The sequence below is a fragment of the Anoplopoma fimbria genome, chromosome 23, assembly GCF_027596085.1.
Source record: "Anoplopoma fimbria isolate UVic2021 breed Golden Eagle Sablefish chromosome 23, Afim_UVic_2022, whole genome shotgun sequence".
Lineage (NCBI taxonomy): Eukaryota > Metazoa > Chordata > Actinopteri > Perciformes > Anoplopomatidae > Anoplopoma > Anoplopoma fimbria.
Window position 1 is genome coordinate 18,507,007 of NC_072471.1, and position 25,824 is coordinate 18,532,830.

Sequence of the window (25,824 nt, forward strand, 5' to 3'; positions counted from 1 at the left end):
CTTCTTCCCCGGAGTTCTTGTGCTTTCTCGCCTCGCAGGTTCCCAGGAATCGGGGTTATATTTGGACTGTCATCGTGCCACCTACTGAGGCCCTGCTGACACCCACTACTACTACCACTATCATTATTAGTCACATTACTATTATTATTGCCTGTACTATTACGCTTATTGACTTGCTTCTACCCTGGAGTCTTTGTGCTTTCTCGCTTCGCAGGCTTCTATAAATCGTGGCTGTACCTGGACCGTGGATGTGCATCCTGCTACGGCCCTGCTGACACCGACTGCTACCACCATTATTATTATTACTAGTCACATTACTATTACTATTACCTGTACCATTAAGCATTTTAGCTTTACTTCCACCCTGAAGCCCTTTTTGCTTTCTCGTTCTGCAGGTTTCCATGAATCGTTGTGGTACCTGGACCGTAGTCGTGCCTCCTGCTACTGCCACCCACTGCTACTTCGATTATTATTATTAGTCACATTACTATCCCTATTTTCATGGCTATAATTCTACTGTAATAATTGCTGCTGTTATTATAAGTAGTCTTATTATATGAATCATTTATGTCATATACATTGAATGTGTTGTATCTAAGAACTGTTATGCTGCTCATTCTGTACACATGACATCTATTGCATTCTGTCCATCCTGGGAGAAGGATCCCTCCTCTGTCGTTCTCCCATAGGTTTCTTCCTTTTTTTCTCCCTGTTAAAGGGGTTTTTTAGGGGAGTTTTTCCTGTGCCGATGTGAGGGAAGGACAGAGGATGTCGCATGTGCACAGATTGTAAAGCCCTCTGAGGCAAATTTGTAATTTGTGATTCTGGGCTATACAAAATAAACTGAATTGAATTGAATTGAATGTATATGTATCTCCTTTGTATATGTATATCTTATGTATATGTATCTCTTATGTATATGTATATCCTATGTATATGTATATCCTATGTATATGTATATGTATATCCTATGTATATGTATATCCTATGTATATGTATCTCTTATGCATATGTATATGTATCTCCTATGTATATTTATCTCCTATGTATATGTATATCCTATGTATATTTTTCTCCTATGTATATGTATCTTCTATGTACATGTATTTATTTCAAATGACTAACATGCCTATCATCTGTTCTGGTTATTTATGAGCTATAACAAACCACTTACCTTAACCTTACACAAGACTTATCATAAATGCTTTTTTTGCAGTTAAATCACTGAAGGAGCTGTGTTAAAGCCTAAAAAATGGTTCAAAACTCTAAAACAGCGACTTAACAGAAGAATTATCCTTAAACCGCTTGTCAATTAATTCAAATTTCAACTATCAAGGGAAAACAAAAATCAAAATGAAAAAGCTGTAACAGGAAGTGATTGAATTAAGACCAGCCCATAGGTTCACCCTGGCTTTGCAGGCCTTGTCTTCAGTACCTCATTGTCCCTGCTGTGGTCCTCAGCCTGCGGATCATTCACACTCTGCAGGGTCACGGCCCTGTCCCACTGCACTTCCTCACTCTCACTTTTCACCTCCTCCACTCTCTGCACCTCCTGGAGATTGAAACAGGATCTTGTCATGATCTGTTTTCCAGTCATCATTAGAAATGTGCAGCTCATTCGTTTTATATAACAAACCCTTCAATCCCTATCGTAACAATGATAAAAAAATTGCAAGGCATAGCATTGCAATCAATCAATAAAAATTTGTATTACTAGTACTGTGTACAAATATAGTTACACATTTGGTAATGTAATACTGCATTTGCAGTTAATACAAGTTAATCAAAAATCAAATGCACTTTACTTTTCGTTTTAAGTATTTTTTTTATAAGTTTGCATTTGTTTTTGATGAGAACTGTTTGTCAGGACAACTTGGAGTTTACAACTATTGAAAACACATATTCCATGAACCTGAGGTGTACGTTCTGTGTGAGTCCCTGGAGACTCAGCAGCCATCCTGCTCTGCTCCATGTGAGCCTCCTTCAGCTGCTGCAGAGCTGCCTCCAGCTCCACAGGGTCTGCACAGGCCCCCTCTGCCTGGACCCGGCACTGCACACACACGCACACAGAAGAATCCAAGGCCCAAGGAAAAGTTAAGCAAAAGAGCTAGCTTCTAAACCGAAACAGTCTTAATTAGGTATATGTATGTGGGTGTGTGTGTGTGTGTGTGTGTGTGTGTGACATCACCTGCTGGATAATAAAAGGGTTGTCTTTGCTGAAGGAGGGCGAGCGGGATGGGGTTTCCCTCTTCTTCTCTCGGAGCGATGAGGCCTGCTGGTTTCTCCTCATCCTCTCCAACTGCTCCTCCACACTCATCCTCGTTCTTCCCACCTCTCTCTCCCCAAACCCTGTCTGATCCACAGCGCTCCTGGGTCGGTCCTGTACAAAACAAGACTCAGTGTTACTTTCTTTTTCTGCCCAGGGAATGACTCCTGACTGCATGACTGTGACAGCAGTGTCGGTATGTATGGGCTTTGTTTGTCTGGTTTTTAAGTTGTAGGCCTCATCTCACTGGTGTGGCCGTGCAGTGTCAGTGTAGTGTTGGTGAGCGTAGGCTTGAGGCATGGCTACATCTGTTACTACTTTATCTTTATTTAACATGGACTCCAGCACATCTTACATCACAGCATATTACTACAAAGTTTTAAATAAAGGATGGTATAGAAAGAATGGCTCAATTTTGACTGCTGAGTGCTGTCAATTAATGTGCTCATTACTGGAGATATTTAAGATTTCACCAGCTGCAGGACGACCAGATTAACTGGAGAAGAAACCTCAACTACAACAACTGGGATTTAAGTGACAGATTAAGGAATACAAAGATTTGTAGAAGGTTTTTGTTTGTTGCACTGAAAAAACAAGACAAAGAAGACAACATGTTTAACTGCTTAGTCAACCCAGAACACCAGACAGTGATTTGAACAAGAACTTTCAGCTCTGAGATGTGAAGAAAGCGATGAAGCTTAAGGAAAAGAGGAAGCTCCTCCTTAAGTATACTGCCTGTTTGAACCAGATGAAGCCACGTGTTGTTATAAATGCAGATGTGTACTTCCTTCTTGGTAGGGCAGATTAAATATCTAAAAAGCTGTGCCAAAGGAATGCTCTCCCTGAGGGCAAAACTTACAGATCTAGATTCAGGCTTCTTGGTCTTCCTCAGGGTAACATAGGAGGCAATGGTGGAGGACTCAGGGAGTCTCATGGGAGATTTGGTCCTGGGAGGAATGATGCCCACTGGGTAGGGGGGGACTGTTGGAGATATGGCAGAAATTTCAACATGGTTCATTTCACAAAAAATAAGAAACATGTTGCTAAAAAACACAGGAGACATTCAGGGACATCATTGCTATTTACCAGGAACTTTGAACTTTCATTTTGAAACAATTGGATATGTGTTTTAGTGCAATAACAAATACAGTAAGTAAACAAAACAATATATATGCATTAATATACACAACACATACATAAACTATAAAAAAAGACAATGTGAAGAGACAACTCAGACAACCCAAATTTCATGCATGTTTCGACTGATAAACTTAGATAAATCCATATAGTGTATATAAAATAAAAATGGCATGTCTTTAAAGTTTAATACTCTTAGTACTACAGTAAATGCGAAGGGATACATGGAGTGCAAATGAGATCTGTTAGATGTTCAGAATCCTACCATGCAACAGCTGTGACTGCACCAATTTAGTAGTATTTTTCTCTTGTCCTCATAAATGTTGCAATTTTGTGTTTGGATTATTATTACAGAGACTGGAGCATCTAATTGGCATTAAAGGAACATTACATTACATTACATTACAGGCATTTAGCAGACGCTTTTATCCAAAGCGACTTACAGGAAGTGTATTCAACATAGGTATTCAAGAGAACTACTAGTCACCAGAAGTCATAAGTGCATCTCCAACCCCACTTAGCTGGTTTAAGTCGCATTTATCAGACCGATTTCAGTTTGTATATGTAAACAATGAAACCTCAATGAAACAATGAAGCCAGTCACGGAGTTCCACAAGGGTCTGTGCTTGGACCAATTTTATTCACCTTATATATGCTTCCTTTAGGGAATATTATCAGAAAACACTCAAACTTTCATTGTTATGCAGATGATACCCAATCATGACTATCGATTAAGCCAGACGAAACTAACCAGTTCTCTAAACTTCAAGCATGTCTTAGGGACATACAAACCTGGATGACCTGCAACTTCCTGATGTTAAACTCAGACAAAACTGAAGTTATCCTACTAGGTCCAGATCACCTTCGAAATCAATTATCTAACGATATAGTTTCTCTAGATGGCATTGCTCTAGCATCCAGCACTACCGTTAAGAACCTCGGAGTTATCTTTGATCAGGATCTGTCTTTTAAGTCCTATATAAAACAAATTTCAAGGACAGCCTTTTTTCATTTACGTAACATTTAGAAAATCAGGCAAATCCTGTCTCAAAGCGATGCAAAAAAACTAATTGATGCATTTGTTACCTCTAGACTAGATTACTGCAATTCATTATTATCAGGCTGCTCTAATAGGTCTCTTAAATCTCTCCAGTTGATCCAGAATGCTACAGCACATTTTCACAACGCACAACAAAAACTAATAAAATAGATCATATTACTCCTGTATTAGCTTCTCTGCACTGGCTCCCTGTTAAATCAAGAATAGAATTTAAAATTCTTCTCCCAAGTAGATTGGGAGCCTTCTGTGGACCAAGCTTCCAGTTTCAGTCCGGGGGGCAGACACACTCACCACTTTTAAGAGCAGGCTTAAGACCTTCCTCTTTGATAGCGCTTATAGTTAGGGCTGGCTCAGGTTTATAGTAAGGGCTGGATCAGGTTTGCCTTGGACCAGCCCCTAGATATGCTAATTCATGTCCCATTAATGCACATTACTGACTTTACTTCTTCCCCGGAGTCTTTGTGCTTTCTCACCTCGCAGCTTTAGATGAATCGTGGTTATATCTGGACCGTGGTTGTGCCTCCTGCGGACACCCACTGCTACTATCATTATTATTATTCTACTATAGTCATTGCTGCTGTTATTTTTAGTAGTCTTAATGTTTTCCTTCATTACTCTGCTTACTACTCTTATTATATGAATAATTTATGTAATATGCATTGAATAGTCTGGAAACCTCCAGAGGTTTAGGAAACACTGACTCTAGCAAAACAGATTCTGGTTCAAGCAGTTTGAGCTACCATAAGTCAGTTTTTCCAACGCTTGTCTGGGTCCGAGTTACCTGAGGGAGTAGCAATAAACAATATGTTGTTGATTTAAAAGAAAAAAGGTGCAAAACTGTGTCTGTTCATAAATAGTGTCGAATTTCTCTGTAAATCAAGCTTTTTCATCAGAAAAGAGCCATCAAACCCAGTTGTTGAAAGAAGCTCAATGTTATCATTTGGAAAGCTTTGTTTTATTAGCAGCTGTATTATTTGTTTTCTGACAAACAAAAATATATATTATTGTTATTTTTTTAGATTTTGTCTGTCAGTTAGGAGGATGAGAATTCCTCTGTGTGATCATTGGGCGTACATATATGAACCAACAATGTGTTGTTGATTTCAAAGTTTACCGTCAAATTAGTTATTAAGGCTTAAAATCTCTCCTTGCCACAGGGGGCCACAGTGCAACTGCACTGCCTGTGCTGTCTATATTTACACCCCTGCTCCGCTTTACAGGCATTAAAATAGCTGGTAACTACATTGACTGTTAGCAAATCCAGAGTATACGACGACGTGAAGGAAAGAAGCCTGGATGCTTCAGTAACAGCTGCGACAGACAGCTTTGGGAGTAAATCAGCTGTCACAGATGTTACCCAAGATGTGCTAAGAGACTGGGACACATGTATTACACCAACCACAGCATGAGAGCCGCTGGCATACAGAAACCTTCTGATGCAGGACTCCAAACAAGGGACATCATGGCAGTGAGAGGACATCTTTATATAAATATACAGAGACTATGTTTTGATTTGTGATTCATAATAGGTCACGAAAACATAGTCTCAAAGGTGGCTAATAAGTAACCGGAGAACATTCATGGAGACGAAGAAACAATGGAACAATGTACTGTCGATCAAACTGGAAAATGTTCATGTGTTGCTTAGCAACAGTCCAGTTGCAGAACTATTTGTGTTGGCGGAGCCAAATAAATGATTAGATAAGCAAACATATTATGATCTGTTGTTGCTTCTTACTGTAAACTAATAAAGGGAGTTTGTGGAGCATAAACATATATTACACTCAAGGTCAGGCTGTTGTACTGACTATCAGCAGCATAAACATCCAACAATGACTACGTGTGCGAGCAGCAGCTTTACGTGAGTCATTGACTACCTTTTGAAGCTGCAGTGTCCTTACTCTCAGCAGAGCTCTCTGTCTTGTCCTTGTCCTCATTGTTGGCCTCGTCTACTTCCTCCTTCACGGTGGTCAGCTCAGGCTCGCTCTTATACAACCGGTAGTCCGGAGCTTGCTGTGAGGGAGAGATTGCTCATGGTCAGAATACACACCGGGCAAAAGCAGTCGGGCACACACACCCACACACACACACAAACATGGTTCTTTGTTTGCTATACTAGCTCTATAGAAATATAATGGCTAAAGTGAGCCTTTGATGTAATAAGTACAGTGAAGCTCTTTAACACTGTTGATGTGGATCATTAGGTCCCAAGCACCAACCAGCTGTCGGCATCTTTGGGATGCTTGAAAACTCATGAAATTTTATACATGCCTCACATGGTGAAAATACATACAGCGGGTAAAATAAGTATTGAACACCATTTTTCTCAGTAAATATATTTCTAAAGGTGCTATTGACATGAAATTTTCACCAGATGTCGGTAACAACCCAAGTAATTTTATTCTATACATACAAAGAAAACAAAACAAATAAGTTCAGAAATTAAGTTATGTGTAATAAAATGGAATGACACAGGGAAAAGGTATTGAACACGCTTACTGAAATTTATTTAATACTTCGTACAAAAGCCTTTGTTGGTAATGACAGCTTCAAGACGCCTCCTGTATGGAGAAACTAGTCGCATGCATTGCTCAGGTGTGATTTTGGCCCATTCTTCCACACAAACAGTCTTCAAATCTTGAAGGTTCCGTGGGCCTCTTCTATGAACTCTGATCTTTAGTTCTTTCCATAGATTTTCTATTGGATTCAAGTCAGGTGATTGGCTGGGCCATTCTAGCAGCTTTATTTTCTTTCTCTGAAACCAATTGAGAGTTTCCTTGGCTGTGAGTTTGGGATCATTGTCTTGCTTAAATGTCCACCCTCGTTTCATCTTCATCATCCTGGTAGATGGCAGCAGATTTTTATCAAGAATGTCTCGGTACATTTTTCCATTCATCCTTCTTTCAATTATATGAAGTTTGCCAGTGTGCCCACCTCCAAACTTCACTGTTGGTATGGTGTTTTTGGGGTGATGTGCAGTGCCATTTGACCTCCAAACATGGTGTGTATTATGGCATCCAAAGAGTTCAATTTTGGTCTCATCTGACCAGACTATATTCTCCCAGTATTTCACAGGCTTGTCTTAATGTTGTGCAGCAAATTTTAAACGAGCTTCAACATGCTTTTTCTTCAGCAATGGAGTCTTGCGTGGTGAGCGTGCATACAGGCCACGGCGGTTGAGTGCATTACTTATTGTTTTCTTTGAAACAATTGTACCTGCTGATTCCAGGTCTTTCTGAAGCCAAGGACAAGTGGTCCTTGGCTCTTCTGATAATTATTTTCACTCCTCTGTCAGAAATCTTGCGAGGAGCACCTGGTCGTGGCCGGTTTATGGTGAAATGATGTTCTTTCCACTTCCGGATTATGGCCCCAACAGTGCTCACCGGAACATTCAGAAGTTTAGAAATCCTTCTGTAACCAATGCCATCAGTATGTTTTGCAACAATAAGGTTGCGAAGGTCTTGAGAGAGCTCTTTGCTTTTACCCATCATGATGTTTCTTGTGCGACACCTTGGTAATGAGACACCTTTTTATAGGCCATCAGTTGGGACTGAACCAGCTGATATTAATTTGCACTGACAAGGGGCAGGATTGCTTTCTAATTACTGATAGATTTCAGCTGGTGTCTTGGCTTTCCATGCCTTTTTGCACCTCCTTTCTTCATGTGTTCAATACTTTTTCCCCGTGTCATTCCATTTTATTACACATAACTTAATTTCTGAACTTATTTTGTTTTGTATGTATGGATTACTTGGGTTGTTACCGACATCTGGTGAAAATTTCATGTCAATAGCACCTTTAGAAATATTTCTACGGAGAAAAATGGTGACGTGTTCAATACTTATTTTACCCGCTGTATTTAATTTGGCTCTTGGACCCAAACGTGGCAAAATGGCTCAATAGCACCCCCTAACATTATCAAAATTGGAGCTCCACCTTTTACTTTCACTTAGTTATATGGAATTTGGTAGGTGTATGTTGCATGTGGAGATGTAGAAAAAGTCCCTTGGAGGTAAACCATGAACCCAACATTAAATCAGCCATTTCTTTTCATATGCAATTTGAGTCATTAGATCTACTTCAAATTTGGTCAGCACCATCCACAGACTGTCACAATGCATAGCTAACAAACTGTGGAGTTTTCATGGAATGATCTTGCAGTGGAATGGAAGCCATTTTGCGCAATTCCCTAAGAAACAGGAAGTTGTCCAGTGTCAAACATTGTCCAAACTGCCCACCAGTGAACCTGACATTCTTGAAGGTGCGAGGACCCAATCATCACTGCTTGCAGTCCCCTATTGCTGTTGTTGGGTGAGAGTACAAATCCCAAATTTACTGGGATTTTGCAGATTAGGACCACTTTAAGAGAAAAAAAAATCGTGACAACGTCTTTATGAGATAGTCGTAATTTAACAAAACAAAGTATGGTATTTCAATATAAAAGTTGTAACATGGAAAAGGTTAGACATTTTATAACATTTGGCATTTTATAGGAAAGAATTCCTGAAAGTTTGTATTAATATTACAAAAGTATTTAGTTTTACATGGAAAAGTCCTATTTCAGCATTTATTTATTTATGAAATATCATGACTTTTACATTGGTTCTTTATACCTGTGAACTTGAATAGTATACACGGTTACAGATAATGAATGGATAGATGGATGGATGGTTCTTTAAAGCACCAATAAAAGGCATAAAGGAGAGTTCTCTGGTGCTATTAAAAGTATTTTTAAGCGAGCAGACTCAAAGTGGAATACAAGACACACCCAAAACACAAGGGTAAACCGACACAATAAAACATCACCCTCATAAGAATGGAATTCCACAAATACATCCACGTAGGGACCATAATGGGTCTGATCATGACAGTAATGGCTGGATGGAGCATGGACCGAAGGGGTAAAAAGCAAAACAACACTGAAATGAATTGCATGTATTTGTGCTAATGGATGGCGGTCACAGTGAAGCAGATGTGGACGGAGGGAGCAGACATGGGGGGGCATGACGGTTCTCAGTGGTTCTTACGCTGTGCACTCCGTTCCTGGAGCCGGCCTTGCGATCCTCAGGGCGGTGCGTGTGGGGGGGCAGGCGGCCGCCGGGGTGAGAGTGGTGGGGGGCACGTGAGGGGGCGCTCTGATGAGTCGTAATACTGGGGGAGGGGCGGGCGGGGGGCACGCTGTCGCCCTCCTTGAGAGGACTGAGCGGCAGCAGCATCACTGCCTGTTGACAGTTAACACAGCTGGTCTCATTCTAAGGACGGTACTTTGCTGATGAGTTGGCTGCTGCTGCTGGAAACAATGCTAACTAAAATATGTAAAACCAGAACAATGATCTGAAAGATGCTCCGTAGAGCCGAGGGGAGCTGCAGAGAGTGATGTCTGCATGTCTGTGGCTGTACCAAACGCAAACACAAAATCTGCAGTCAAACTTGCACCGATAACGCAAGACAAAAATTTGCTTTAAGTTCACCCTGATCACATTGGCAGAGTTGGCTTCTGGAAAGCAAAGCACAGAGCTATTACCTGAGCTCACCATATAGAGGTAATCATGAATTTGGTTGTATCCTGGAATAAAAATGAAAAGTGCTGCATTACCAACTGCCTGTATTCGGCAAAAATGCCATTTTGATTGATTAGCTACGTCAAACACATTTTAAAATGCATATCATACTGAATTCAACTGAAACCAGTGGCTACCTGGTCAGAAGAAAATCAATTGAAACACTCAGAGACTGAACTGCATGTTGGTGCAAGTTAAATCTCATCTCATCTTTTAGTGGGCCTTGTAAATTGTGTTAAATAACACACAACTAGTATTTAACTGGCTGCTGGCAATGTTCTTCATGCTAACTCTTGAGCCAACAGCCTGCCGGCAGGTGTCTGTCAGATAGCTGCCTTTATGATGTTTGGATGAATGAACACCGTTACATCCCTGGTGCGTTCCCTACCAAAATCATAGACTCATTCTGTCTCCAAAATGACCTTTAACACATTAACTGGAGCCAGATGCTCATCAAATCTGAAAGCTGAGAGTGTAGTGTACTGTGCTGTGTGTGCCGGGCGCTGCCTTACCTCATTCTTCTGTAGACTGGAGAGCGGTTTGGAACCAGGTAAACCTGCTGAATATGGGAATATGGAGAGAAGAACGTCAATATTTTCTACGATAAAAGACATCTGAAAAAGCATTTGTAGTCCTGTGCTTATGTAATGTAAATCATCAGATAAATATGAAATGAATCGGAAACTGTGATTTAAAAGGAACAGCGTGTAGGATTTAGGGGTATTTATTGCCAGAAATGGAATGTAATATTCATAACTATGTTTTCATTGGCGCATAATCACCTAAAACTATTGTTGTACTTATTGTTGCGTTTTCGTCAGCTTACAAAGAGCCATGTATATGCAGAGTCTGCCACATTGAACCGCCATGAAGGCTACCATAGTTCTATACATGCTAGGGACTAGATGCCACTGAATCCTACAGACTGCTCCTTTAGGTGTCAGTGGTGACTCTCACTGCTGTCTGTGCTCCGCTGTGGCTTATTTTTGGCCAGAGCCTCCATCACGTCCTGGATCCTCCACAGTTCCTTCTGGATCTGGATGTGCCGCTGGCTAGGAGGTTCTGTCTGAGGACACACACGCACAAACATAAAAATGCTGTTAAAAGCTTGGTCACCCCTGAAGGTGTGTGTGAGTGTGTGTATGTGTGTTACCTGTGGGCTGCCCAGGGCCTCCAGCTGCTCCAGCAGGTTGGACTTGGCCAGAGTGACATCTGCCCCCATCCTGTCGTACTCCCTCCAGGAACGCTCCAACTCCTGGAACCAGGACAACAGCCAACAGGAGGGTCATTGGACTCTGTGGGTGTGTGTGTGTGTGTGTGTGTGTTTGTGCACGTGCCCAAACATCTACTAGGCAAAAATAAATCTTCTACCTGGCTCCATACTTTCCATTTATCTCACTAATCTTGATATTTGAATTATTGGTGCTAAAACACTGTGGTAAGAGATATGTACTCACTAAGCATCTCTCCCTGGAGTAACTTCCACACAGGGTGTTTCTGGGTTTCAGTAAGGACCTTTGTGGCCAACGTGGGGCAGTGAGCCCAGCCAATAAGAGAGTGCAGAGGGAGCAGCCCGTTCAGGTGGCTTTGTCACGCCCCTCTGTGTCTGACACAGAGGCACCCTGTTTAGCTCTGTCAGATACAAAGTGGGCGTGTTGAGAACGGGTTGTCCACTGGTTCTCTCTCTGCTCTGCTGTGTGTCTGTTGACACTGACGCACACACACCAGCGGAGCAGACAGGATGGAGCCTGCTCTGCCCGGTTGCATTCATTCACAATGCCACACCATCCTGCACTGTTGTGTGGAGAGTGTGGGTTCGTTTTTTTGGAATGTAAACAAACGTGAAAAATACAGAAAATAGAAATTGAATTTATCTAATTCCCTCCTCTGCTGCGACTAACGCAGACTCCTTTCTTCATTCCCTCTACTGCTCGCTCAACCATCGCTTCTCTATCTGTTCGTTGAGCCGAGGAGGATTGGCCAAAATTGGGCTGTAATTTGAATGCTGTGTTTACAAACCAAAACCGACAAATGTAACGTATCATTTGAATATAACCAGAGTAAGAGGCCTCATGTACTTACCTGAGGTCTTTGACCGTCTGGTTGTTCCAAGGGTTACATTTTCCACACATTGTATTCTTTTTGAAGGAAATGTGCGATATAAATGAAACAGTTTGCTTTAAAGTGCAAACATATCCCAATATCAGGCATAATCACAAAGATATCAGGTAGACTGATCTAAGCATTACAACAATCAAAGTTTGATCTATTACTGCTGACATTGTGACACAATCATGATTTCACCTTTGCCAACTTTTCCCTACACATGTGCTGGATTTGCATCCTTTGCAACACTTACTGGTAGACTTGAAACTAGGAGCACAAAGGATTTATTTACTACTTTGAGGAGCTTGATAAATACAAGTCCAGCTGTTTATTGGGCTGCAGCTGTTTCTTTATATTTAAAGAACCCATTATATTACCAAGTTCTGGACCAAACTCTCCAAGAAATGGAGTAAACTGCCAGTGTGGAAGCGTCATAGGTAGTTTGTCTTGGATAGAGCTCCTCCACCTGTCCTGCAGTGACGTGTGTGTTGGGTAAGCTTACACTGGTGACTCTGGACAGCTCTCTGCAGGTGCTGAGCAGGCCGTTCTGCAGCACGTCTCTCTGCTGGACCAGGCTCTGTGTGGCTGCAGCATTGGAGCCGCTCTGTTCACTCAGCTCCTGACTGGCAGACAGCAGGGCCGTCTCAAGAGTGTGCTGCCACACAACACAGACACACACACAGATACTTATTGTACACACAAGTCTACAAAAAGAAACAACAAAGTAAACGCAGGATGATGGCTGTACCTTCTCTCTGTGTAGCTGCTGCAGTTTCTCCTCCTGCATCCTCACTGCTTTGTCCTGCTCACAAAGTCTGCTCAGCTTGGTCTGACACACACAAACACACAGACATGAACTAAACCTCCTTTGAGTCTTATCAACTATTTCACTGAATGTTGGCTGGTCTTACGTCTATATCAGGCTCCTCTGTGCGCTGGATGAAGGCGGCGTCCTTGAAGTCGTCTGGACTGGTCTGAGTCGAGGAGGCAGCAGGGGGCGACAACAACACATCTGTTAGGATGGAGAGCTGAAACTCCAGCCACTAAGAGTTCTCCGAAATGCTACTTCGTGCAATTTGTGGAAAACAATGACCTGACATCTCTTTTTATGTTTAACTTGATTTCCCCTAATGCATAGAGGATTCAGTCTGTCAAAGTGTGTGTTCGCCAAGGACAAGACTAATCTTTCTGATAAAATACTAGAATTTGATGTAAATTATCAATAAATGGTATTCTGTTCTCAAATGCTACAGTCTTTAGAGAGAAACTCTTCATATGCTTTGGGCTGTTCATTCCAGAGGAGGAGAGTGAGGGGATGAAGAGATGAGGGGATGAAGAGATGAAGGGATGAGTGCATGTTCACTAATCCTGTTTAATTTCCCTTGAAGCTGATTACCCAGGTGTTACCAGGGATATTGTGGCTGAATATTATAATGTATAGAGAGGTGGAGGGAGGTGCAGCCTGATAGGAAAGATTCACGCATATAATAATGAAATTAAGCCCCAAACAATCTTATATAATAATCTAAGGAATAAGTGTGATTTCCCACTGGGGACTGGGAGGACACATGCACCAAATCAGTTTGGTCTCCTCTGCTGGTTCAGTTTCAGTCTGATTTACTCACTAAAATCTCTGTGAACACTGTCCTCCGACCCAATATAATAATGGGATGATAAAATGATAAAACATGTAGATAAGTTCATCTACACTGCCTTCAGTATAAAGCTTCCAGAGCAAGGCCTCCCACGTCTTGTCAGGATGCTTTGCAGACACTACTCAGGACATTCAATACCCCAACGCATGTTTAGGAAAATAAAAACATGTGACATTGTGTTATTTAATTATTCCAATAAAACAAAAGACAATGGGGTTTCACACACCCTGCAAGTAAGCCTGTGAGACTAAATTTTAGGGAAAAATGTCTGCAAAAGTGAAAGGAGTCCTATATGGCCATGAATTGATGTGGTCTCAATGGACCTAGATCTCCATATTTTGCGCATAAGTGAATAAGTCGACACTTGAAGACGGAATATTCCAATCGATTCTAACTGCTCCTATTCAGAGATAAATCAAGGGCTCTGCCTTGTTTCCTAATTCTTCAGGATTGTTTTCTGTTCATGGCATAATGTGTAAATGATTGGATTAATCCTCACTTCTAGTAATAGTAACCTAATTTCAGTAATGTCCACATATTGTGAGACCTTGATTACTTTTACAGGCTAAGGGATTAAGAAAACTTGAAAAACTGTATCATGCTGTGGAAAACAGACCATTGCTGGGTTCCTTAAAGAGTCTTTCAGTGCATTTATTTCTGATCTGTTTGTGTAGACTGAGTGTCATGTCTCCACTGGCTGTCCATTCAATGTACCTCTATTCAAAAATAGTAATTTTGAAGCAGCAGTGTTATGTAACTGAAGTAAGCATCTTAAATAGCATGGACAAACTACAGCAGGACTACCGATGAGCTCTAACGCCATTTCCTGTGAAAAACAGCAGAGACAGTGGTAGGAACCCTCACAGAGGAAAGATGGGCCCTTTAAAAAAAGCACTGTCTGAAGACTGTTTAACCTCCCGGAGGTCATGAAGAAATGCATAACTATCACAGGAGTTCAAACTCATGACCAAGAGGTTTTTTGAAGATGTGTTTACTTTATAGATTTTATTTCGCTGGGCACATTTAAAATTGTTTGTTGTACTTAATGCTTTTCACAGTAAGACAGTTTTACAGTGGAAATATCACTTTGCACCCTGACACTGAAAAGAAACAGACTGTTTCCATCTGTTTCAGTCTTTATGCTAAGCTAGGCTAATCATGTCCAGACTCACTCTTGGAAAGAAAGCAAATGTGTATTTCTGAGAATGTTGAACTATTCATTTGAAAAATGAAAAACATTAGGATCATTGTTCTTCACATAATATCTGAACAAATGAATGTTTGAGACTAACACATCCAGACTATGTAAGCATTTCCAAAGTGATGTCAAAAATGAACAGTGATGTATGGAGACAGACGGAGAGAGGAGGAATCGGTTGTCTATGTTACATTATACCATAAGCCGTGCTCGCTTCAGGTCACATCAAACAGAAAGCAATGAATGGAGGGGTACTGAACCAAAAATAACATCATAAACACTTGAAATAATGCTGTGATGACGTCTGGAAAGGTTTGCTGCTTAACAGCTGCTTTATGAACAGACTGCCTGCATCCAAAGTGGTGAAACAAGAGGTTGATTGTGAAGGGGAAGATGTGGATACACTGGGCTACCAGGGCAAAGGTCTGGTTTGAGTCAGCTCCACTTCAGTCAGGTTCAAATGAAAGAGTTCATTTAGAAACAACAGGGGGACATCCATTTTGGGGAAACAAACCCCAAACTACTTGTAGTTTTTGATATTTCTAATATACATATGCTTTATATAGAATTCTTCAATCTACAAACTGACATTTTAAATCTTAAAGCAAAAACCTCAAAAACTCAAATGTTTATTTTTTCAAGTTTAATGTTAAATGTAAGATTGTGAAAAGCTTTACAAATGGTTGAACTGAATTCCACGATTGCTATGATGCTTCAACCCAACAACAGGGATAAACAGTATGTCCAAAGACAAATGGACTGTCTTAAAGCTTGACTCAAACCAGAACCGGCCAAGGACCTTACTTGCTGATAGAGTTGCGGCCTCGGTGCCGAGTTCTCGATCATAGTGTGAATCATGAAGATTAGAGGCTCATTCTCCTTCGTCTAGCAGAGCACCAAGGAGAAAGAGGATACAATGGTGTAATAACACAGCAGTACATGTTGCTTGAAGAATTCATGTCTGATATCCATGAGCTGGAGAGGGACTAACCCTCTTCTTTAAACAGTAGAAAACCCAGGGTGAACACCGCTCTGTAAGTTTACTGCTCTCTACTTATATATAACACTCACTGATCTAACATAGTATTTGCATAAGCAAATATGTTACAAACACCTATCCTTTAAATTGGTTATGAGCATTTTTCAAACTCTTGGTTTGGAACATGATAAAAACATGTGATTTAGAGTAAACAGGCTAAGAGTCAATGGATTGTTCCACAACCTTTATTATACATGAACTGACTAACTGAAGAAAATGGACTGAACATTTAGAGGATGAGGAACACCTCGTCAAATAGCCTATTTGTACTTTAGGACAATCAAATCATTTTTTTTATAGTAGCGTCCAAACTGCTATCCACTCCTGTCAGGGGCTAGTCGCTGCTTGAAGCCCATGAGCTTCTGAGAGCCAAGCAGTGGTATTCAATAAAGCAGGAACTGAGAGGAACTGAACTGATTCCAGTGGAAACAGACATATTATTTGTCACTGTTAAATAACTTGTTCAACAGTGGCCTAACACCAGTACTGTTCTGCTCTCACCCCAGCTCCATACGAAGCCTTCATGTAAACAGAATTTTGAAATTTACATTTACTCCCCTGCACTTCTCCCAGTTTGTTGTCTGAGCTGGTCTTGTCTTGGGTGTACAAGGCTGGCATTTGCAAACAATCAGAGCATATAAGGTTGTGAGAAATGTTTAATACAGCTATACACATGTGCACATGTAAAGGTGGTGATGGCTTTGTAAATCAAATAACATAACTGTGTTAACTATCTATCCATCAAGGAGTTAACCAGTGTTTATGCACATTGTAGCTAATCTGCTGTGGTGGTGGTGAATATTACAAAACTCACTCAAAGTGTTCATATTGATTTCAGACAACCATTTGTTTCATTTCATTTCAGCTTCTTCTTATCTATCAAACATATTTATTTGTTTGTAAATACGATATGGCAGTCTCAAATTCTAATGTCTTCGATCATCACCTGTGATGCAATGATATCGGATTTACAGTTTAAGACACAAGTGTGTTTCCTGGTTACAGTTTAGTTACAACACCCGAGTGCACAATGGAGTTGATCCCTCTGAAGAGCAGAGGAGGTTTCTCCAGAGTCTGGTTCAAAAGTAGTTGGCTGACTTCACTGACAGGCTGTGCGGTTCCATCACTCTTCTCTATTTCCATGAATTAGCTTTGTAGTTTGGTCAGGTTGACATGAGACTGTGATGGTTTACAGACTGCCATGCTGTCATCCTGTAATGCTCTACATAAAACAATCCAAGTGTTGTGATTCGACTGACATCTCCAATCAGCAGCTCTATCTGCAATAATATCTTCCCTGCTCTGAAGATAAATGAACATGAGCTGAGGTCTGCAACCCGTTTCAAGTCTCTGCAAGATGATTTTCATGGCACACTGAATACTGAACACTGAGCTTGCTGCAGGTTAGCTCATATAATACAGCATAACATGGTATGCATTGAAAATGGTCAGCAATAAAGTAGTAAAAAAAGCTTGAATATGAAAAACACCAGTATGGTCCTCTCTCTAACCTAGATTAGCTAATTCAATACAGAACCAATGACAGGCCTTTAGAAACTGGGCATAAGAGCTGAGACTGAGCCGTATCACAATTTGATGCTTCAACCTCAGTAGATAGTTTGTTCATATTAAATGTGAACCGAAAAAGAGATAAAGAAACAAAAGATAAACAAGAAATAGAAACATAAATAGAAGCGAGGAGCAGATATCATAAATCATTAATATACATGCATGTAGGTTGACTATAAACAATGTTAAACAACAAATGTTAGTTTCCACTAAGGGTTATAAGGTTCGAGTGCTTCACAAAATGTTTTGTGAGGCACTGGACCTGGAAAAGTTTTATATTTTGGACGTCATAAAGACAGAGACAGACAGGAGTAAAGTCAGGAGTCCTCACCTGGCTGTCCAGGTAAATAAGGTTCCTTTGGAGGTGATGAGAAAGTACATCAGTCTGCAGTCGCCACAGAGGAAGGAAGAGAAGAAGCAGGAAAAGTGACAGGAGAGGATGGAACAAGGGAGTCAATGGCACATTTCAACAGGAAGGAAAATATCTTAAAAAGGGAAGGTAGAGAATGTGATGACAAGGCAGCTCTGCATATTTAATTATCTATCATTGTATATATATATTTTTCTCTGAGAATACGCTTAAGCAACATGATTTAGTTACCTAACCTTAACCATAGTTTATTTGTCATAACAACAATCTCTCCTCAACTATAACCATACTGTAGTCGCCATGCACTGATATTGTAGAGAAAGACATTTAGAAGGATTGGCAGTGAACGGTATAAACTGTGATTAAATATTAAACCAGGGTTAGGCAGAATCAATAACAGTTTGGTTGGTTCAGTCTGGTGATAGCAGGGTTACAGGAGTCGGTCACACATGATGCAAATAAGTGTGCTTCCAGCATTGCAAAACTTTTGGCTGTGGCTGACCACCAGGAATGAAGAACAGCAGAATAAGAAGGTCATGACTTTATCTACAGCCATGCAGCACGTTTGAGAAGATGCAGCTGGATTCTGTGCTCCTAATATGGTATTTTGTTCATAACACATGCAGTAGATGGAGGGCTGGCCGGTGCCTTCAGTACATTTTTACACCCAATAAAAACCCAAAACTAACATGAATATGATGCAAAAAAAGAGTAAGTTGTGAAAATAGATGACTTTACAGTAATGCAACCATTAAAAAACAACAACATCCAAAATCCTAAATGGTACACACAGAGGGGGAGAGGAAGAGCTGCCACACTGACAACATTGACAACACCCGTCCACTGTTTGAAATCAAACATGATGCAGTCACTCTGTTGACCTTTAAGAGGAGAGGAACTACTGCAACCAATGATTAATTGTCATACATAACATTGGCTAGCTTTTCAAAGGCATATGGTTAAGCTGTCAGCAGTTAGCTTATATTCTGCAACATAAATCATGAAATTTAAAGAATTTCAGCATTCAGTCCAAGACACATGATAATATGCTGCACTGCAGATAACTGTTATACCAGACAAACTGCACACCTAGCGTACATGCATTATAAATGAAGTTACTCAAAATAAGCTATCTAAGAATTGATCAAGATGGTACAAAAAAGAAAGCAATTAAATCGGAGCCCTCTCACGATGTACATGGAGCTAAAAGGAGATGGCATGTTGTTTAATACTTAAGCTCATATTGATCCATGCTCTCCTGGACCACAGCCGCACAGACCTCAAGTGGACATGTGTGGACCGGAGTAGTGCCCCCATACAAAATCACACATGCTCAAACACACACATATTTAGGTTAAAAAGAAAACCCATAAATCCCCAACAAAATAACAAACCCACCATCCTGAGCATATATTGATGCCACAACAATACTCCTAAATGAAATTGAATTTGGTGTGTTCATATATCGAAATGTTAGTTTTGTCTTTAAAATGTCCCAAAATACAACATCACCCTCAACAATGGTCAATCAATCCTGTGACTGTGATGTCTATACTATCCTGATGTGATCTATAGTAATCATGTGAATGTGTGAAGTGCTGAAGTTGTTACCTGCCAGCTCTTGACTGCCAGGGAGACGTGACCTCCCCCCTGGGAACACAGCCAATTGTCTTTGTCCATGTCTTTGCTGTTTGTACAGAGCAGTGATTCTTTAGTGGTCAGGAATTTTAAGTTCTATGGTGCTGGTCCTCCATATCCCCAAGGGAAATTCCCACAGTATTTTTGTGATCCTGTCATATTTTCGTGTATTATTTTTGTGGTTATGTTTTGAGATGTTTATCAAAGAATTATACCACGTTACGTATTACTTAACCATAAATCAAATTGCCATTTGACATTCAGTGTGTTTGACCAAATGCATTATAATTCATTAACATTTATGTAGGCACCACATTTCATGGCAATTCTTCAGAAAATGTCGACTGGTATGTCATCCTATAAGCAGACCATCAAAGTCAGAAGGATCCATCGTCTGGTAAACATGAATGACAGAACCACATTCTGTGACAATGTCTCTGGTAGATGTCAAACTATTTCACTGGATTAGTCAAAACTTCAGTCTGCTAATGAAATTGGTTTGTCTCTTGATAATCCATCCAGAAGTTGTTGAGACCATTTTGGTCAACCAACCGGCTATATTTGCCAACACAAAACAAATAGCTTGAGTTGTAGTAAGTATACAGTCTTCAGCTGACAGAATCTCTCAGAACACACAAAAACAATTTCATTTGGAGCTAACTCGCAGTCTCATGCAAGGAACCTCCCCTTGTGAATACACATAAACACACAGAATATGGGATTATGACTGATTGGTGGGAAAGCACCAATGCGTACATGCACACACACGTAGTGTACAGACTCAGTGCTGACCTTAGCGTTGGGCCCCTCCAAACCCAGGGCCATTAGCTGTGCTACTGTGTGTTCCCGTAGGCTGTTGAGCTCCGCCTGCTGCCGGCGGAGCTTGATCAGGAGCAGAGTCAGCTCCTCGGGCTGCACAGAGCAACACACAGAGGGGAGAGGAAGAGCTGCCACACTGACAACATTGACAACACCTGTCCACTGTTTGAAATCACACATGATGCAGTCACTCTGTTGACCTTTAAGAGGAGAGGAACTACTGCAACCAATGATTAATTGTCCAATTCTAATCATTTAAACCCTATATTTTCAATCTGGAGGCAGAAGTATATTTTACGCTAATGACTGTGTTGCTTCTGTTCAACTACTACAGCAGACATGTCAGCCCCCAGCCTCACATTTCCTCTTTTTACATCTAGTTTGGTTAGTTAGTTCATCTTTATTTATTAAGGAAAGCTCATTGAGATCAAGATCCCGTTTGCAAGAGAGGCCTGAGAACAAATGACATTGTTCATTGTGAAAACAGTGTGAACAGAAACAGAAACCTCAGCATGCACCATTAGACAGCCTGTTGGCTTTGCATCCATGCAAGGTTGGTGTCTAAGTTCTACCGTATGATGCAGGGTTGAAAAGAAACATCTTCAAAGGAGGCTCGGGACTGACATAGACATAGATTTGAGGCTTGTTTTCAAATATTCATGACAGATATTTGTGTAGCTGATACAATTCAAAACATCATTCTTAGCCATAGGGGACAGAAACAAATCCTCAACCGACAATATTAATGGTTTATGAAGCTGTTCTGGCTAACATCAAGCATTACTTATTTACTCATACAGCAGGTACAGAGCAACATTAGCACCAACGCTCTAAAGCTATGCTGTGTTGTGCTGGGCATGTAGTGTACATTTATCAGAACATGTTTGTTGAAAGCAGCTGCCTGAGGTAAGACTGAACCAAACGAGATTACACTAAATAACTGCTGTAAGTCGTGATAATTATCACCAGCTTCATTGCAAGTTAACTCTTTCATTTGAGTCATGGGTAATATAACAAATATTGATGAGTGAAGTCAAGCTGCATTTATCGACATGTTCATGTGTAATGTGAGATGGGCAAACCCACAGAAAATGACTATCTCTGCAGCTCTACAGAGCTCTTTAGCCTTTTTCTTCTCATTGTTTTGGTTTCATGGTCCACAACAGTTTCAGTTCAGTCTCACCACTCTCATGTGGAGCGTCCAGCTAAAGAGCCAGGCAGCTCCCTGAGGAGATGGTGAAGACCCAAACAAAGCCAGAAGGAGATTGATGGACATAACGTTTGCCTGGTGGCCAAAACACAACTTCAAATGAATGATAATGTTGTTGCTGCTTTAAGGAAAAGATTGGACTTTTCTCCAAACAGACTGAAGAAAATAATAGAGCCGGAATCTTTACCATTAAATATTTGAAGGATGAAGGCACACGGTCTCATTTGAAAGGGTTCCTACGTTTGACATGAGGCTAAGTTAGCAGGAATAAAGCAGGAAATAAACTGCATCTGAGAGAATTCAATATAACATAAACGTGAGAGGAAATGTTCCTTAAGCAGCCTTTTCATTGACCTTATGACTGTGCTACTGGTCACTGTCATCTACTTTCAATGTTATTGTCAGTTTGAAAAAGAGAAACCGACTGAGTTCAGTTGAAGATGTATGGATGGTCTGGTCCATACAAACAGATTCCTGCAGACACAAATACCAACACAGCTCTCACCCACACACACTCATCGTGTCATTACTTGTGACACAGTGAAGTAAAGGAACACAGCCATCTGGGAAATTACTGGAACAGCTAGCTTCAAACAGAAATATCAGTCCTCAGCATTGATTGTCGCTGCTTCAATTTACGAGCAAAGACCATTTCACTTGTGTCTGTGTGCTTGTGTTGTGTGTGTGTGTATGTGTGCCCTGTCATTAAGAGACAATGACATTGTCAATAATTACATTGTTCCTGCCGAGACAAAGAGAAAAAAAACGCAATAAGTTTCTGCTGAGAAGAAAAACACCATTGATTTATGTGTGAGTTTCAACAAGTGACAGACGGCTGTGGCTGTTATGAACAACAATCTGTGTGAAAACAATCTCAAATTTATCTTCACTCTGCAAGAGTTTACTGAAAACAGGGACAGAGTAGTGTAACACTCACCGTCTTGCCTTGCAGGGACTGTGGGGTGATGGACTGTGGAGGGACCCCGACTGCGATGGATCGTCGGTCAGGTTGGTAGCCGTACTGTGGGGGAGGGGGGTGAGACTGGAGGGGATTCGACAGAAGAAGATTGAATCCATTTCAGCTAAGGTGGTGTTGATTAAGTTTAATTCATATCAAATGACTTAAGCACCCTCACAGCTGAACTTAAGATTAGTTTTATTGAACTTATAATAATAATAATAATAATAATATAATAATATACATTTTCATTCAACTCATTATGTCAATTGCTTCTCCACCACTTTAAAGTAATTATTGATGGGCAGATGAAATGCATGCAAACACAGAGACGCCTAGTGGCTGTAAAATGTACTGCAGCTTGTCAGGACGAGCCAAAGCCCCACAACACCCCTCTGTTTGTAATGATTCTAGTCTCACGTGTGCAATAATTTAAGTTCAATAAAACCTGTGTGTTATTATTAAATCTAGAATAGCTTTGATCCGAAGTGCTCCATTATTAGATGGCATCAGTCATGTGGTATTCTTCATTGAACACAATGTATTGAAACAGGAGTGAAACAAGCTTCAGTATCATTCCATCTCTAGAAATAGCTAAAACAAAAATGACTGGCATGCAAAGTGAAAACTCATTAATGCATGATTTGTAGTTAATAAGCTAAAGCAAACAGTGTGATGTCCTTTAACTGAATGTATTCACTAACAGGGAGGAACATCAGTGCATCAAAAGAGGAACATTATTAAAATGGGAAGGTAACAATGGGAGCAGTCAGCCATAACATCGTCCTGTTATCTATTGGCCAACATCTGCTCTCTTTGTCAGAAAACACAGAACAATGATTTGACTCAATTAATGTCAATGTAATTTAATTCTGCTGCTACAGTGAGCTAAAAAGAATGTATTGCAGGAAGCAGCACATTGTTGAATTAAAAAAAAAGGCAAAAGTAAAATAAACATCTTAAAGCCGTTTAACCTTTATTCAGTTTGACCACTACAACAAAATTGGATGAACAGCTCACAAAGCGTCCCAAACACAGATTCACTGCATGGACATTAACACAAGTCATTCATGGAAAATTGTATTTGGTAATACGCACCACTGAAGCACAATATGAAGTGAACTGGTGAGGGCCTTAAAGCTGCTTCTGCATTTTTTTTTACCTAATCCTATTATTCACACAAATAATTATCCTGAATGAATGAGCATTCAATTAAACTTTGAACCAAACTAGCTGGGGGCTAGGGGTTTGGGTGCATTACTCATTGTTGCTCTGTGGCCATATATTGCCTGTTGGTTCATACACAGCCCTACTTTTTTCAGGGATTTTCTTGAAGCAAGTGTCGGGACAGTATCAACAAAACTCGATGACTGACAAGGCTTTCTGCTGACCCCTCCATTACACAAACGTACTTAGTTGATGCACATTAGTGAGTGTTTCATTAGGAGAGCTGCAGCTTGCAGCGTTTTTTCTAATGTGTTGTCAAATGTGGTGAAGATATTTGTGTTTTGTCTATTTGCATGTGTTCTCTTAAATTGCAGGACATTGACCTCTCTGGTCCACCGTAGATTTTGGTTATAGACGAACCGGCCCTAAACTGAGTGGACATATCCCCCCATATTAAAATCTCTCTCTACTTGCTGCTTGTTATACAATTGATTTAAAGACTCTTCACAAGGTTCATGTTTTCTTGCCAGATCACTGCACTAAACTGTCCCTTGGTACAGGACCAAAGCGGCTGTTGATGCTGCATGTATGTCATTTGCCCCAAAAGTCTCAATCTGTCTCCCTTTATATTTGAAGTGCTTTTCACTTCAAATTTAAAAGGCACATCTTATAAGAATCTGGCAAGAATCTTTATCAAAAGAAGATTATCAGAAGAGTTTGAAGAAGTACTGTTATACCAAATGGGACAGTGTATTGTGAAGCAGAGATATCCAAAATAACTTGCTCCACGCCTCCTTCCGTAGGCAGCTCTGGGAGACTGGGTCCCCAGTTATCAGTTAGCTCAAATTCAGCCAGCACAAACCCCAGCTCCAGGGCCCTGATCCTGTACCGTCCGACTCCCTGCTGGATCAGCACACTCTCTGCTGCTGCCTTTACACAAGTTAGACCAAGCACTCCGACCATTGGCTGAATGACAGCTGCTGCAGCTGCTGACTGGGTGTTCCTCTCCCGGAGCTGCCGATTGTCGACCGAGATGAGGTGTGGATTGTTTTCTCGTTTCTGCCTTTTTAGATTTAGTCAATAAACAAGTGACTGAGTGTAGACAGACCGTGCAACCCCGGTTAGTGTTGCCGTAAACATACAGATGGCTAACGTAAGCCAACGTTGCACGCGATAATGATAAGATACCAGTGTTATATAAGTTTTGAGTATTCTTTTCGTGATGTTGGTTAGTAGTTTACTTTTTTTGCTAACTGATGACTGTAAATTAAGATGCATGGACCCAGTTCAAAGGGGAAATGCTGCCCCCTATTGGTTAGGAGCTGGTAGCAGGGTACTACACATTATCACTTGATTTTTCCTTGAAATATGAATTTGAGTCAATCTTCAGTGCCATGCCCTCTACCTTGGTGAGGTGCGTCCTGTGCCAGTGGTCCTGCGTCATGTCCCCCCTGAAGACGGGTGAGGACACCTCTGAGTGGGAGCTGCTGGGGTTGTGAGCGACCTGCTGGTGAGGAGGGGAGAAGGTGCTGTAGAGAGCCAGGGAGCCGTGAGATGGCGAGGTGGGGATGGAGTGTGCCACGGAGTGTTCAGAGATGTTACCCATGGTCTTTGTGCTGGGCAGAGTGCCATAATGACCCACAGCTGGAACACCAGAAGGAGAAGAGTCAGTCACAGTGGAGTGAGACGCTTTCCTGGTCTACAACATTTTCTGTGATGGTTATGATGTGAAGTTTTAAAATAGAGAAAAAACCCAACTCAATTAAAATGAATTAAAATAAAGATGGCATCCTAATTTATATTATAGAGGGGTTATTATCAGCAAAAGCATGTCTAACACTTTCTACCACAAAATCAGAGACATATGAGAAGTGGATTGTGCAGAAGGAGCTGCAACCCTATATAAGAAAAAGAAAAACAGTCTAAAGCTGAGACATTGTCTGCGTCTGTAGGCAGGTTAAAGATGGGGAATAGAGCGATGCACTGTGGTGGTACATATGTTATATCTTTATTTTAAGTGCTTATAAAAACTATATATTTGAGTACCAACTACATGAATGTGAAAAGACCT

General features: G+C 40.8%; 1 protein-coding gene across 1 annotated transcript in view; it reads right to left on the reverse strand.

Moving 5' to 3' along the window:
- Window positions 1-25,824, reverse strand: part of LOC129112859 (pleckstrin homology domain-containing family A member 5-like) — a 199,800-nt gene that overhangs the window by 10,843 nt on the left and 163,133 nt on the right. Inside the window, exons 13-27 of the mRNA XM_054625097.1 lie at window positions 25,159-25,397; window positions 22,566-22,670; window positions 20,392-20,511; window positions 17,923-17,976; window positions 13,042-13,104; window positions 12,879-12,959; window positions 12,633-12,785; window positions 11,178-11,279; window positions 10,982-11,090; window positions 10,537-10,583; window positions 6,341-6,476; window positions 3,126-3,247; window positions 2,189-2,380; window positions 1,913-2,050; window positions 1,436-1,552 (exon numbers count right to left, since the gene is read on the reverse strand). Of these exons, the coding sequence (XP_054481072.1) occupies window positions 1,436-1,552; window positions 1,913-2,050; window positions 2,189-2,380; window positions 3,126-3,247; window positions 6,341-6,476; window positions 10,537-10,583; window positions 10,982-11,090; window positions 11,178-11,279; window positions 12,633-12,785; window positions 12,879-12,959; window positions 13,042-13,104; window positions 17,923-17,976; window positions 20,392-20,511; window positions 22,566-22,670; window positions 25,159-25,397 (1,778 nt within the window). The remainder of the gene's footprint in view (window positions 1-1,435; window positions 1,553-1,912; window positions 2,051-2,188; window positions 2,381-3,125; window positions 3,248-6,340; window positions 6,477-10,536; window positions 10,584-10,981; window positions 11,091-11,177; window positions 11,280-12,632; window positions 12,786-12,878; window positions 12,960-13,041; window positions 13,105-17,922; window positions 17,977-20,391; window positions 20,512-22,565; window positions 22,671-25,158; window positions 25,398-25,824) is intronic.